Source organism: Euwallacea fornicatus, chromosome 5 (assembly GCF_040115645.1).
Source record: "Euwallacea fornicatus isolate EFF26 chromosome 5, ASM4011564v1, whole genome shotgun sequence".
Taxonomy (NCBI): domain Eukaryota; kingdom Metazoa; phylum Arthropoda; class Insecta; order Coleoptera; family Curculionidae; genus Euwallacea; species Euwallacea fornicatus.
The window spans coordinates 4,795,180-4,811,649 of NC_089545.1; the positions used below are offsets into that span (position 1 = coordinate 4,795,180).

The 16,470-nt window shown below is 35.5% G+C and overlaps 2 protein-coding genes across 9 annotated transcripts in view; both read left to right on the plus strand.

Annotated features, from left to right (window-relative positions):
- Positions 1-10,390, plus strand: part of Ndae1 (Na[+]-driven anion exchanger 1) — a 36,527-nt gene extending 26,137 nt beyond the window's left edge. For 5 of the 8 annotated variants that reach the window (XM_066282307.1, XM_066282305.1, XM_066282308.1 and 2 more), the window contains 8 exons: positions 239-334; positions 398-637; positions 688-815; positions 867-1,068; positions 1,133-1,366; positions 5,622-5,830; positions 6,269-6,380; positions 7,046-10,390. In XM_066282307.1, coding sequence (XP_066138404.1) covers positions 239-334; positions 398-637; positions 688-815; positions 867-1,068; positions 1,133-1,366; positions 5,622-5,830; positions 6,269-6,380; positions 7,046-7,132 — 1,308 coding nt within the window. In that variant the 3' untranslated portion in view covers positions 7,133-10,390. Of the gene's footprint in view, positions 1-238; positions 335-397; positions 638-687; positions 816-866; positions 1,069-1,132; positions 5,340-5,621; positions 5,831-6,268; positions 6,505-6,737; positions 6,760-7,045 lie in introns of those variants that run through there. The other 3 variants (XM_066282303.1, XR_010732106.1, XM_066282309.1) reach the window with 3 other exon arrangements.
- Positions 10,391-10,725: 335 nt separating this feature from the next.
- On the plus strand, positions 10,726-16,470 carry LOC136339141 (uncharacterized). Its single transcript, XM_066282145.1, has 4 exons — positions 10,726-10,872; positions 14,870-15,068; positions 15,131-15,302; positions 15,364-16,470. The coding sequence occupies exons 1-4, from the start codon at positions 10,856-10,858 to the stop codon at positions 15,573-15,575; spliced, it is 600 nt and encodes a 199-aa protein (XP_066138242.1). The 5' UTR covers positions 10,726-10,855; the 3' UTR covers positions 15,576-16,470.

Here is a 16,470-nt window from a genome sequence, read left to right on the forward strand (position 1 = left end):
TAATAAAACTGATGCTGGAAGATATCGTACATACGGTTGTGAAATGCTTATGACCCTCACATCTCAGATCCCTCATCGCTGCGCACTTCGGCATTTAAACTTCGAATCGTTCGTATGATAACACTGCACTTTTCAACCTTGGTGTATAATAATATTGCATTAAGGTGTCACTATAACTCTTTCCAATTCAATATCTGCATGTTCACACAACGTTAATAACTCATTTTATTTCATTCAGGTTCGCCAATTTGTCAGCGATTTTGCAGTTATTATTGCCATTGTCTGTACGACTCTTCTGGACTTCTTCTGCAACATTCCAACGCCAAAACTACAGGTCAATATTGCCACACAAAGATCTGCGTATCTACCAAGCGTCTAGCCTACAATATAATTTTAGGTACCCCATGAATTCAAGCCAACTTTACCAAATAGAGGATGGCTCATTGCGCCCTTTAATGGAAACCCTCTTTATTCTGTGATAGCAGCGTTGCCTCCAGCCCTATTAGGAACTATTCTAATTTTTATGGATCAGCAAATCACGAGTGTCATAATTAATCGAAAGGAATACAAATTAAAGAAGGGTGGTGGATACCATTTGGATCTGTTTATCTTAGCAATTTTGATTCAAATATGCTCCGTAAGTGTAGATCGTCTGAAAAGTTCTTGAAGTAAAATTTATGTCTCTAGTTAATGGGTTTGCCGTGGTTTGTAGCAGCCACTGTTTTGTCAATTAATCACGTGAATTCCTTGAAACTGGAATCGGAATGTGCAGCACCTGGAGAAAAGCCTCAGTTCCTGGGCATTCGAGAACAACGGTAAGTTTCAATATTTTGATATGAAATATTCCCGAACTAGGCATATTTCAGTGTAACACATATCCTTATATTTTTGACAATCGGATTATCTGTGTTTTTGACGCCAATGCTTGGGCACATCCCCATGCCTGTATTATTCGGAGTTTTTCTATACATGGGTGTGTCATCACTGAAGGGACTCCAATTCTTTGATAGAATTTTGATCATGTTTATTCCCAATAAGTATCAGCCTGACTACATGTTCCTCAGACAGGTAATTCGGTATTATTTAATATTGCACCACACACCTTAACGGTATATTATTGGCCTTCCAACAGGTTCCAATCAAGCGGGTCCACCTTTTCACCCTCATCCAGTTGACATGTCTCATTTGCCTCTGGTTGATCAAATCATTTAGCAGCACTTCCATCCTCTTCCCGATCATGCTGGTGGTGATGATCGGCATCAGAAAGTCCCTAGATCTGATCTTCTTAAAACGCGAATTGAAAATCCTAGACGACCTTATGCCGGAGATGACAAAGCGGCATCAGATGATGCTGAAAGACCAAGAGGTGGGCATGTGCGCTAAGGTCGGCAGGTTTTTCTTGGGACCTAAACTCATCAAAAATGAGAAACACGATTATCAGCCTTGCGCAATTAATGAAAAGGAAACTATTGCTTGAGTAGAGCTAAGTTGCGATTTCGACGGTAAAGAGGAGGTTGCGTTACACGACAGATTTTGAGGAAAAGCTGTTGATTTTGGGTTTCCTGTTTTGAGTTTGTAGGTTTAATAAAATTCAGGAATTAGAAAATAAATATCTCTTCATTGTTGTGATAACTATTCAATATTGTTATGATGTCTCGTCGTTGTTGTTGTTTGGTCGGTTAACTGCAATTTGCAAGTTAATTAATGATTTAGCTTTTTCGTCGAACAAGTTCCAGTTTAAAATTTATCTTAGGTAAGCACGTTCACGCCAATGTCATGTAAATATTCTCAAGATTATCAATTTTTTATTCGACTCGAAAGAGTGCATATTGCTGTCTTAGCATTCTAATCAATTAATTATTTCATGTGATTTGTTGGTAATTGAACTTACGTACTCTCCCATCATCACAAGACCGTAATATTGGCGGTTACTGAAAGAATGCTGATCGAAAGTAATTATAGTTCTGATTTCCCAAGTCATTAAATTTGTCGCTTTGTAATGCTTTCTAGTTGTGCTCGCCTTTCATCCAATTTTTAGTGATATTAGTGATGAGCTAGAATTTATAAAATGCAATAATTCTGAATAACTGATGTTAGTATACTATGATGCAAGTTTTAATTCGTATTGTTGACAGCAGTGTGAAGTAGTTGAGAAATAGTCCTTTCGCGAGGAAGCGAAACTATTTGAAGACCCTGTGCCTAGACTTATTGCACACTTCTAGGATGAGCCATGATACCTGAAACATGTCAGGTTAAGGCAAAACATCCTGGAATTTTCTGCATCCCGTTGACTGTCTACAGTTTTCCTTTGTTTCTTTCCATGCTCATTTGTTCCGCCCATGGGAGAGGTGTCTATTCCGCTTGACCAACTCGTCAACTTTTTCCTTTCTTCCGTCGCCCCCGTTACATGGGACCCAACCTATAGTGTTCCTCTCTATGTCTACTAGTTTCTGAAGACTTTCTTTGTATCGGTCTCTTAGGTCCAAGTATCTAATCGTGTTTCAACCCCATCTCTTCCTCGCAGCCCTGCACAGTTGTATTAACAATGCACTTGTCCTGTGGCACGATTTTTTTCACGTAACGTCTCCAAATGAACTGGTCGTTGATGATCATCTCTGGCTTCAATAGTAGGAACGTCCCATGCAACGTAGTTGTTATGAATATTAAATCTTTCGGCCTGAAGCTTTTTCATGTAACCCTCTATGAGGAGGCATCTCAGTAATAGTGATAAACAGCTGCCCCGTGGACAGAGATCCTTGATAATGATTTTATTGTGTGGGTCTCCAAGAGCGACATTCCGTCATCTGAGAGGGGTATCTAGGGTCATCAGGGTATCGCAAATATTTCCGGCCCTTGCATTACCAAATTCTTCCTTTATCTTAAAGGAAGACTTTCAATCGTATCTGAATAAGTCTTCCCCATTTCGGGCGCTACTGGATGGAGAGCCATTTTTGTCGATTTTCTCCTGATGTACGCATGTTAACTTTTGCCGATGAGTTCTTCCTTCATTGCTTTCCGTATTATGTTCATATCGAGAAATTTTTCCAACGTTTTGGTTATAAAAAATATTACGCAAAAGGAAATGATGGTTAAAAAAATGTCAAACTTATTGGTTTAAAAACCTTAGTTGTATTGTAGTGCTCTTTTCCCGCATTCTAGAAGAAGACTCTCCATGCTTGAGGAACATTCTACTTAGCAATAGGAGTACCATGTCCAGTCCTTTCTCCACTCACAAATTATACCGTCTCAACTCGATATCTCATTGAATCGAATTCACCCACTGACCCTTTGATGACTCCGTTTTTCTCAGTTTCCCAAACCAGAATCCGTTCTTAGTGGAGATTTAGTGGAGAAAGCAGTTGTTTTAGAGGGTCCTGTTGAAGTGGTTGTAATAACAATCGGTGTACGATAAAAAGTTGCCGGTTCCAACTAAAACAGTCTACCAAATAATTCCTCCGTCCATAGGGGCAATCGTTGAAAGAGTCGATTTCTCAACCACAGAGGTAATTTAATGAGAGAAAGAATCGTGGGCCAGTAAACATTGAATTTTGTTGCACATATTTTACCAGTTAGTCAATTGTGTTATGGGTAGTGAAAGGGTTTTTCAATACGATAAAAAGAAAAATACCTTTTAAAAACTCCAGCTTAGTTCAGGTTATTATAATATTAATTAATTCAGGTTAATTTATTTTTAAGTCTTAAATTAGGATTAGCAACCTTAACTAACATTTTCTGAGATGAACTTATTACATTCCAACTATATACACTTAATTTTTACCTACAATTTGTAAACCAGAAAATCGCCGGTTGCAAACTAACACAAAGAACTTTTAATTTCCGCATTTGCCTACTTTGGGCACAATTTTTTTATTAAAAATGCACTTCGCATGGACTTTCATGGATTAGTCAGCGCAAAGTGCTCACCCTTTTTAGCTCACAAACAAATACTGTAAAAAAAATCATATAAAAGCTTTATAGTGGTAAATAACCTTGCTGACATTTTTTATTACACATGGAGTCCTAAAATAAAGATACGGGGTCATTTCCGCTTCACTGACTAACCCTGTATATAGGAGCAAATTTTATTTTTTACTATCGTTAAAATTTTGCACTTTTTGGGGGCCATCGAAAAGTTATAGGAAAAATTATCTATACTTTTTCTGTGACTTTCTCTTAGCTCTGAAAATACCTGCCCTTTTGAGCATAAAAGAACTAAAAGCTCACGTTACAGTGAACTAAAATGTCTTCTATCTGGGTGAAGTGCCAAAATTAAACAAACTACTAAATTGATTAATTTTCTAAATAACGATAGCAATAATAATACAGCAAAAGCTGCTGAGGTATGATTGATTTTAATATTTAGAGAACCTGCATTTCATAAGATAACTGTGATTGCATCCATGAAAACTGATGTGATGCTTTTTAGTTTTAATCGTTTTTATTATTGTTACGTATTTGATGTTAAACAGAACGTTAAATATTGAAGTTACACAGGACGTATAAGAGTTCAGATCCGATTAACTATCCGAAGTGTTATTAATCGTTTGAATTACGTTTTTCAGTCTAAGACTTTATTATAAGAAAGAACTTCAGGGACTAATTTGATCTATAAAATGTGAATTATTACTTACTCAGTACCTTAGTACCTGGGAGCCGGTTGCTCAATGTATAACTCGGGTTATAATTCGGGGCGGGGAGGATTAGGAAATGCAAAATTTTGTACAATGAGTTGGAATTTGCTGCACGATCTACATAAAATAACATTTCCTAATGGGCATCCTAAAGTTTTACCGGAGCATTGAAGAACCGGTACAATCAATTTAAATATTAGATAATTAGAAGGATTTTATATGGAGAAATACGTAGGTACTACCCCCCCCCCCCTCTCCTCTTCCCCCCGTTATATGCGACAAGGAATAAGGTCACGATGATACCAATTAAATTTTTTTTTAATTTTATGAGTAAAATTTCTAGTATATTTTATTTCCTATTAGCAACTAACGAATTTTTAACAACATTTCACTTTTAAGTGTTCTGCTTAAGCTTATTTCATGTTAGGAAATTAATGTGATTAGTGTACTGCGCCTCTATATTATTTACAAATGAGAGCATAGTCAACATAATCAAATAACGTTACTAGTGCGTATCATAAGTTGAGTGTTAATTCAGAGTATCTTGCATTGGAACCTATCTCTAAGTACCAATTACAGTAGTTATTCGTACAACTCAGATTTACCTATTATTACTGTATTGTCTTATTCCACTTCTTCATGTCGACATCAGTATTATGGTTATTGATCTATTATTTATATTTATGTTAATAAAATTTTTGAATTATTTATTTTAGTTTCATTCAGCTCATTCGCAAGTTAGCAAAGCTTTTATTGTGAAAAATGCATGATATCGTACTTTGTGTTCCGTTTTAGTTCCCATCGCGAATCAAGATTCGATCAATAGTGCTGTTCCTAGTTGCAGTTTTATTTTGGCTAGTTTAAGTTAAGTATAATATTTTTGCCGTTTACAGTTTGTTTCGATTTACGTTCTTCGATACTGCACAACATACAATTTAACTGTAATAAAATCGACGCACATTAGACCTAAAATTACCCAAATATTTTTAGGCCGAGGACCCGCTCAGAGAACTAGAGGGACAAAAAAACAAAAATCTTCAGATTCCGCTTGTGAATGGAAAAGTCATGAATATCCCGTTTTCGGCAATAAACATATCAGAGGAAGTCAATAAAACTGGTATTTGGAAACAAGTCAATGAAGGCAACTCCAAAAGTGAAACGAAGAAGGGCGACAAAAAGAAAAGTCCGAAAACATCCATGTGAGTTTAGACGTCTAAGCACGCATTTAGGGCGGTGCAAAAAAGTATCCCAAACGGCTTAGAACTTTTTATTTTAGTTTTGAAAAGCTTTTCGTCCCACGGAAAAACAATTTTTTTAATGATTAAAAATTGTTAATATAATAATTATAATAATAAAAAACAGTTAAAATATATTTTTTTTGCTTTTGAATATTTCAAAATTACGTGCGTTTAATAAATCGTTTGAAACTGAGCTATTGGAAACAGTAGAGGAATTAATTCTAGTAGCTTTCCTTATTCGCAATTTGGGTTAAAAACAATAGAAAAAAGTTTAGATGCTTGTGATATAAACATTATAAAAGCAATTGAAGTTTACAGAATATGTTTCAGGAACTTATAAGACTGTAGTGTTTAAAGATTTTTATTTGCGCAAAATTCATGTCTTAAAAACTTTTTAAGCCGGCCCAAAAAGAAGAAAAGCTCAAAGAAAGGAGAGGAGTTGAAACAAAAACTGGAAAAAAAGCTTTCGATAATGAACGAGGAGGATGAGGATGAAGGAATTATGATTAAGGTGACCGATCATATTTTGCATCTATAAAATAGCACACTCCGCACTGTATACGACACTTAGCAACAATAACACTTCAAACGAGACACACATGATAGGTATAAGACACCTCAAAGATCAGCCTTAGGTATCAATTTTAATCTTAATTCTTCTATTATAATAATATTTTATTGTCTGCACGCAATGTTTTGTTTCCTTCCATATTAGAGTCAATTATCACGTTTATCAGTAATAATTTTTTTTTAATTATGCATGACTGCCATAGTGAAATCGTAGTATTTTCAAGACTAAAAACAATTTTTGTTTTGTTCGTCAAACTGAATTAGGTGTTCGTGGTTTTAATGTTTAAATTTTTTTCAGCGTCCAAGCATAAAGGAAAATGGTACAAATATTATTGAATTTTATTGAACTCTTGCATGCGCATGTTGTGATCTCTAGAAACAATACACTTTTCACATTGCATGTTTTACTTAATAACTATTTCGAGTACTTTATACGGAGCTTCCTAATAAGTGACTTGGTACATCTGTTGTTTTTCACAGTACTTACTATTTATTAGCGAAAATACTCATATTATTTCTATGCTTTTACTGTCTTGTCTATACGTTTTTTCTAAAATTTTGGAACGTCCTTCCAATCGAATAGTAAGTCCGATTTTGCTTTTTTAGTGCGAACAAACTAAACAGTTTAAATACTGGAGCAGGGGCTCCAAGTCGACACTGAAGCAGGAAAATTCGCAAGAAACCCATGTCTAAATAATCGATTTACACATATTTGTTTTGTAAGTTTAACGTAATACTTAATGCAATTGTTTAGCAATATAGTTACATATATTAATAAGTCTTGTTGTAGAGGTATTGTAATGATACTAACCTCCTGTACTCCTTTTTTTTGCAATTTGTTGTAAAAGGAGCTTACGTAAATCAGGGGTACAAAGCGACGTGGCTCGCACTAAATGGGATTTTTCCTTAAGTCCATATTAGTCCTAATCGACCTTATTTATGATGAAAATAAATGATAATTGTCCATAAAATAGGACTGAATGCTCGTCAGAACAAAAGCACGATTCACTTAGCTTTTGAAGATCAAAATAGTTGGGCATTTAATTGGGTTTTAAATGACAGATTGGGGATTTTTCGGCAAGAAAATTTCAAACTTTTGATTTGTATTAGCGCGATTAAAAAACATAATGATAAAAAAAACATATCATTTCAAGGGGCTCGATCGAGAGTAGAACATCCACCAAAAGTGGGGTATTAATCGGTTATTAAAACACTTTTTTTCCGGTAATATCAACATTTTTTAAAGCTATAAAAATGTGTATAAAAGAGTCCTTCCTAGTATGCAGTCTTAAAACCCTGAGGTACGACCTTAGCTACGTTTCCGTTTAGGAACCGGTTACTGTGCTATTTTTGTTTTACTGCAACAAAATATTGTTCTCGTCACTAAGTTGTAATGGAACGGTCAAGAAAAATATTTTGATAATGGATCAAACACACCGCAAAAATAATCCACAATTAACTACTTTTGTTGTAACTCTTATTTTATTTCGCTGCCTCAACTTGGCCAAGACGCACTTCATTCTAACCTTTCTCTCACTTACTTTCTTGGTTAATATCCTCACCAACGAAGGTAATTATTAACTAATTTTTTGGGTTCTAATTTTGGTTTTAACAAATTTTGAACAGCTTCTTGACTTATTTAAGTTCATTCTTAACTTTCGGCGATTCATTCGGAGCATTTAGAGAATTAAATTTGTCAAACTTTTTGAAGTACCTAGTCTATTAAACATTCTTGAACGGAGGCAACCATTTCAATTCGAAAATGTATTATAAATTAATAACGTTGCACATCAGTAATAACTCGGTCTTTGTCCTTCGTGGTACGCCCCTAATTTGTTGTTCAACTGTTGAACCGATTGTACGTAAAGATCTTAATTGAAAGTTTTAGTAATGATCGTGAAATCAAAACCTTCCACCACGAACCAAAAATCACACCAGTCAAAGTCAATGCGACCATTGAATAAATGATAAAAACTCTTTTTTCTATTAATGCAATCGACTTATTCCGGTCCAATTCTTTATAAATTGAAACCGAATTAAACAATATCAAAGATGGAGTCTGTCGTAGTTTCTGCAGTTGTAACAAAGTATTGGGTGAAACGTGTGCAAAACTCACTTATCACACTCATAAGACGCCACCGACACGTGCCAATGAACTCTCTTTTCGTGTGAAATGTGACATTTGCGGTGATAATGGCATACCTGATATGTTATTTTCAGGCCTTAAATTGCAGGTGAAATTGTTAGACGGTTTTGATTTTCCACATTTTCATTTTATAATCTGTGGACATCAACTGAAAGAGGAATTTCCTATATGTCGGACTAACTGCGTTAGAGTATTTGCGTTATTATGGCACTTACAGATTTTAGCCCAACAAATTTTGATGAAGAACCTTTAGAGATGCCTTAAATGAGTGACATAGTATTATATAGTAAAGTCTAAAAATATTTCTCAAAACATCAAAGGGCATTATTTTAATGTATAAAAATGTGAACAAAAGTATTTAAAATCTTTAGTATTTTCATGTACTCACAAAATGTCGCCCCAACCATCACAGAAGGTTAGTTCGCCAATGCCAAGTGTACCTATTAGATCTTACCTCATTATATCTCAGAATTATTACCATTATAACTACTTCCAATTTAGAAAGCGTCTCAATACATTTACTTATCGATATAGCCAAATCTTCAAGACAAGTTAAATTAGTTACCTCATTAATTACATGTAGTAGATTTCCCCGTATTTTCGTTTTGGAATAACGCCTCACGCACAAGTAGGAGCTAAACGGCTCCTACGAGGACCCTTGTTAACGTGTTAGTGAGAAATCTTTCACCATCTTCAAAAATTAGAAAGGAGTAATTTAAAAAACGAAAATTAACAGACCTCAAGTATATTATATAGGGTGTTTCCTAACTACGTGTAAAAAATTTAAAGGCGTAATCCTCGACTGATTTTGAGTCAAACATGTCTAATAAACATATGTCCGTAAATGCCTGGTTTCCAAGATACAGGGTGTTGACTGAAAGACGTTGAAAAAGGTTTGGTGGTATTTACTAACTTGTTTATTGTTAGTTTCTTTTTGCTACTTCCACTACTATAAACAAGATGGTCAGTGTTATTTTGGTTTTTTACTCTCCAAAGCGAAAGAATTTAGTTCTGTGTCCCAAAAATCAGATTATACCTCAGTTTTGAGACAATCATAAACAAGAAGGATGGAAGCGTGCATTGTGAGTAACGGTGGTCGATTTCATCAATTCTTATAATTAATCATTAAAGCATTCCCCCAAAAAATTATCTTTTCTAAAATTCAAACACCCAAATTGAGTCATTTTGGAAATAAAATCTCTTTTTCTTGTCACATTTCAACACCCTGTATCTTGGAAACAAGGCATTTGCGGACATATGTTTATTAGACATTTTTTACTCAAAATCAGTCGAGGATTACGCCTTCAAATTTTTTACACGTAGTTAGGAAACACCCTGTGTACTACTGCATGTTTCACATGCAGAGAAAATCCCTTGTCTCAATCGCTGAGGAATCGAGGTCCTTCCATGGCCCATATCAACGGCTGTTACTCGTCAGCGATGGAGGGGAGAAATTTCGCCTTTTTTTACTAAAATAGAATTTTGGCCGAGACAAATGTCCAAAGGTCCGCTAACCCCTACGCGGGGGTGAGGCGTTCTTCCCAAGCAAAATGAAAAATCAACGTTCCACCTGACACGTAGAGATCATGTTTACGTAGCTGATAGTGTAATGCAACAGTAATAAACGACATAACGTAAGGTATTAGGTAAATAAGTGTAAAATTAATTAATTGTAGCAAAAATTTTATATTTTGTATAAGCTTTATTCCATCGCTTATGTCTCACATAAGTATAATACCTGCTGGACTTCGTATTACCAAAATATACCTCCGTTTTGGTCTAAATAAAGCAATTATTAAATTAAAGATACCCCTCCGTTATTTGCCTAAACGCTCCATAATTCTCAGAAAAAAACAATGTATTTTTCGATTAATTAAAAATCCAATCAACGCGCATCAATTCGAAATGGCAGCCGACACGATTGAGCCGGAATAGGAAGTTAACGCGAAAGTAAAAAATTCAAGGAATTTCGAAAAATGGGTGAAGATAGCCCACATTCTGCACCAATACGTTAGTTGCAGGGGGCCACACAAAAATAATTTATTTTGTTAACACCACTACATCCACTCACATCACGTTCCGAGCCGCTGCTACCATATAGTCCATGAAAATTTGCATTGGTCCGCTGTAAAGTGAAGGGAAAATCAAAGAACAAAGTTTATAAATGTAAGCTTAACTTCTGCAAAGAATCTAGTAAAACGTCTTAAGTGAGTGCAAACGGAACGCAGAAGTTTTTCAGTTTTTGTTTTCGTTTTTATCTCCTGGTGATAATGAAGACTAAATTTATGTAAGTAGTCCACTATAGAATACGCTAATGTTTTAGGATCTACGTCAAAAGCCAAACCCAATATTTGCCAAATTTTTAAAATATTGAAGGTCTAAATAAAGACAGACGTAATTATTCATTTCACTTTTCCTTTCTTTCTCCGGCAAGTGCATAGCTTGAAACAGGTTTCGTCGACACCTTAGAAGCGTGATTAATTTTTTTTTCAGAGGTTTTAACCAAGGCTTAATTAGGTCTTAAAGAGCCGGACTTAGAGAATTTTTGTATTTTTCACGAAATCACCTGTGCGGGAATCGTTATTTTCGCAACTACGACTGCGCTTTCTAGGTTAATAGATGGATTGTGAGGCATCATCGTCGATACATAAATCTCTGGGGTCTTAGTTTTGTAAAACGTTTTTACATAATTGTTTTGATGAACAAAATGTCACCGGTGTCGTAACCAATTGAATGTGAAATCGAAAATTTATCTCCGTACTTCTCGTTGCAAATCGGATTTTCGATCTGGCGCCGAAGAAGGATGCGAAGAATCAGCGAAGTGTTGTATTGTGAATATGATAAACATGCCAGATATCTCCGTGAAATGTAACGCATCGATTTTCTAATTTTGTTGCAAAATGGAGGAGCAGACGGCACACGAAGGCTCCAAAAATTAGGTATCCGCTGCATTACTGCGTTGACTCCCATTGTTTCCAATTCCGAGCCGAAGGAAGATCTATTGCTTAACTTCATTGTTTTGAATGCCAAAGTGGACAATTTTTGCAACCAATCAAATGTCACGAACGTATTTAAAACAGTGACTTAATGCTTAGGAATTTTAAACGTCATTATGCACATTTCATGTGCAGGTTGGGCCGATTTTCACAACGGAGCATTCCGTTATGGGCAAAATTGAATTCTTACGATTTTTTTTCTTGGGAACAAAAAGATTTTTGCAGAAAATCAATAAAGGAGGCGAATAACTTCTTTACGTACGCAGCGCGTAAATATCGACGACCATAACAATATTAAAGCTGGTCAACGGGGGTCAAATCGGGAGATCTTACCGGCGCTCCAAGCGTACCCAATCCAATTTCCTGGCCAAAATTAACGTAACCATTTTCTCACTGATAATAAACACCATAGTACTGGACAGGGTGTCACCAGATGCAACGTGCTGTTTTGTCGCACAGTTTACTGAACGGATGTTTATACGATTCCGGTCAGGTGAACGTATAATTTCAATTTTTGCTTTCCTAAAAGAATTATTGTTAGTTATGTTTTTCTTAACGGCGGTTTCTGGGACTTTGCTTAATCTACAAAACTGTTTTCCAGAAACGGCGGAATTTCGATTACTGTCTATTTTCAAGTTTTTAGAGAACTCGGAACATTTATCGAAGAAAAAACTTTTTTTATGGACTCTACATCAGATCGCTACATTTTCAGAGGGTTTTTGTGCTCTCAGCAATTATTAGTCATATAGATGAATAGGGCTAAATTGGTATAATATGGCAGCAGCATTGATTTCATATTAGTCGTTCTTCTTGAAGATCCTACAGTGTTTTCGAAATAGACGAAGCCATGCATAGTTTTCTTAGAATGAAACAATATCAAATTTAATAAATCCTGAGATTTCATCAAGAGAATTACTGTATAATTATTTATTATGAGTTATTTGGCTACACAGAAAATTATTTCGTCATCAATAAATAAATAATATCACTAAAAATAACAAATTTCAATTCCAAAGTTTTAATGCCTAGAAATATGTTGTTATACTGGTTTTCTCTTCAAAATTGTCGTTTCTTAATTTATTAATGAATAATCTCTTAAAATAATTTTCGGCTAAAGTGGTACAGGGTCGATCTATGTAAAGTAGCACACTTGGTTTGGATTTACTGCCATAAACTTGCACAATATTAATCTAAGGTGACGTGGGTTCTATGTCAATATTGTAAAAAATAATATCATACCTGCTGAGTTTCAGGTACTGCAATAAAGCTTGAAGACTCCTTTACAAGGGTAATGACAAATTAAAAGAACCATGTTACATAACCAACAACTTAACATCAAGAATATTAGTCTCAGAAACTCAGATATCTGCATCGGAAACAGCTTTGTAACAAGATTTAAATGAACGAATGGTGGTTTCTGATGATAATGGTGCTATTATCAAAATTTGATTAGTCCCCAGTTTACTAGAAAAAGTGAGATCAGCCCTAGTTAATACAACACTCAACTATGACCAATGACAAGATCTGAATGGTAGGAGAAGTAAAATCACAAATCCAATAGGAAATGCTAGTGGATAGAATCCAGAATACGAACTGGAAGAGTGCTACTGATGGTACTTTCAGCTCAAAGAGTATCAGTATCCCAACGTGCGGTCTGGAATCGAAGATAGAAGAATACAATCTAGAAAATTAAAGCCGCAAGGAAGATAGGGCCAGGCCATGTTAATCAGAGAAAACCATTAACAAAAAATACTCTTGTTTGGAGTTGGGTTATATGGAAATGGATTTCAACAATTTGATTTTTGGTTTGGAAATTTTTTTATATTTTCGGTTAAGCTTGAACGTCACTGATGGAGCCGATCCTCGTATGGAGCTTCCACCCAGTTCTGGACTATCCAGGACAATCTGGCCCATCAAAAAGATAAATGCATTACCCTCTTTCATCATAATACTCGATCTATCTGCAACAAAATAAACAAGTTTCAGGCCTTCCTTATTGACAACCTCCATTCTTTCATGGAGACGACTTCAAACTGGCTCTTGGGGAAATGGAGGATCTCTATTGGAAGACCTACCCTGTTTCAATAGCCTCTTGTCGCATTTTAGTTTAGCGTTAAATTTAGCGACTTTTGCCTTATTTAAGCGATCTTCTAACTCGAACAGTGCTCGTGATAGCAACAGTGACCCATGACACTCGGACCACTTGGTATCATCAGGCAGTTCACTATGTTGTGTTTGAGAGCTTACTTATTCCTTGATCTGATACTGATTGTGAAATCGTACTGTCGTCAAAGAAAGGGGTTGAATTTTCACGTAAGAATCAGCAATCCAAAAGAAAAATCGATGTAGTACAGAAAAAGGTTGAAGAAAGTTCAGGAAAATTGTATTACTCAGAATTGGGAAAACTCGCGGAAGATTTATGAAATGATGTACATGATTGATAGTTATAGATATGTATGGACCCTTTGGAATTTTTAATTTTGCAAAAAAGTCAGTGTCGTACCGAGACAGAAGTTCTCGTCAGGCGTCAGTACAGGACGGGAGCACCCAGGCTCTTAATGATCGATGATTGTAATAGAGGTCTTGAACTATGTTTGGTTTCACACTGACTCCGTAATTATGGAAAAATGGTCAGAAATTGTGGTTAACAATATTCGAATTTATATTAGTAGTATAGGTTTTCCACACACCTTTAAGTAGATCTGCTAGATGCTAAATACGAGTTTGATGAATGAAAAATTTCAATTTAAAGGTATTAAATATCCATTGATATCAATTGAGTTGACACAATAATTTGAACAATATGATGAATCAAAATCAGTTGCACGTTTTATACCAAAAAGTCTGTTTTTTTTTTTTTTATGCAAATTGAATCGGTAAGTAGGCATATTTCCCAAGTAGAATTTTGAAATTTATATAGGTATTAGGTTTGAATTAACAGACCATTAACAAACAATCGCAAAAAAGCGGGAGAGTATTACGCGATCCTTAAGTAATATATTAACGAGATGCGAATTTAAACTAACACCATGCAGACGAATCTCTGTAGTCGCTTTCTAAGGAAATCAATTTGATATGGTAAATGGCAAATAATGATAGACGTATGATTACGCGTTATATTGCCGGAATAGATTAGTCTCATCCAGGACCGGTTTAAGCATTCACGCCTACCTACTTCTATTTTGTATTATCATTTTTTAAAATCAAAAAGTAGGTACTTCCATGGTACTTAGAATAGGCAAAAACAGCATTGGCTATCACGTTAACGGCAGAGCCAATATTTTTCAGAATACTTTGCGGTCTCTTGGCACTCGCTTCCATCTGCTCAGCCCGTCCAGCTGAAACAGAATACGAATATGAAGACGAACCTGCGCCACCCCCAAAGAAGGCTCCTGCCAGACCTCTGGTAGGCAGAAGAAATCCCCTTGCACCTCAAAATAAAAAAACTGCCAGCACCACTACCACAACCACCGAGGCAGCTGCAGAAGTGAGTAAACAAGTTTTTTGATACATTTCTAACAAATACTAAGAAATGTTCCCGTCTGGCAGGTCGAAGTAGAAGAGGTTGCCGAAGGAGACTACGTAGAAGAGCAACAACAGGAAACCAGTTCAACTACTGAAACCTCAAAGAAGTTCCTCAAAGGCGGTATTGTAAGGCCATTCAGGAGCAACGATGATCTCTTGGCTTCCCTGAAGAGAAGAAGGGAGCAAGTGGTGAGCAGTAAGTGTGGACAAAAAACTCAGCATCCTATAAGATTTCGAGAGTGTTGTTATTGTTTTAGATAAGCAAATAAAACCAGCTGCTGTCAGTGAGCCGAAAGAGGAAGCTGCTGAACCAGTCCAGAAAGAGTCGAAACCAGCTGCAGGCGCTGGTCGTAGGAATCGATTTAACAAACCTGCAAAACCAGCCAAAAGTGAAGAAGTACCAGAGGAAAGCGCAGCAACGACAGCTCCAGCAAGAACAGGGCGAGGAAGGTTCAGTGCTAGAAGTTAGAATAGAAAATTGTTAATTTTCGAGAGAATAAAGTTATACTAAACAATCGCCTCGTAAAAACAAAATAATAGAGAGAGAGAGGGGGTTTTTACTTTTTTACTTTTATAACGAAAGTACATTAATCGCGTCGAGAACAATATCAAAATAGAGTTTGTTCAAAATCAGTGAGGATGTAAATATAAATTATTAGAATAGAATAAAGTGTATTAAGGTTTAAAGTTTTGTTATTGTAGATTCAGCCTCTATATCGAAACAATACATAAGGGGCGGCTCTGAGGAGGTGGATCACCTCTGATATTCCAAACATATTTTTAATATATTAAGAGAAATGATTAATGACTTTTTAACACTTCCGATTTAAGCGAGATTACACAATTACTTTAAGTTTGAAATTTTTAACGTTTACGCCAACGTAGGCACAATGAATATGAAATAAGTAATAAAATTACAAAATGGAAATTTGTAAATAAATCTGCTTTGCGGTGATTTCATGCACTGGTTGCAGCTGATTGTTACAAATAAATAAAGAATGAAATTGAGCATAAATAATCACAAAATAAAGCAGGTATTTGAAGAAATTAAGTAAAAGAATACACTTCAATTGCAAATGTGAGTCAAAGTCATATGGAAAGTTGTTACAGAAAAAAGAATAGTTCATGTTAGTTCAGATTAGTAATTTAGTTTATTAGTAATTAGTAATGATAAGTAAGTTACTAATAATTTATAGTAATTAGCTAGTACAGGAACTGTTATAACGAAATAACTGCAAAGCAGCTTTGGTCCTCTCCCAACATGGGGGTGTCGAGCTATAGGATCCTCCTACAAATATCAACACTTGAGATACAGCATATTTGCCTAACACATGTATCAGTCAATAAATTAAAATTTAATAGAA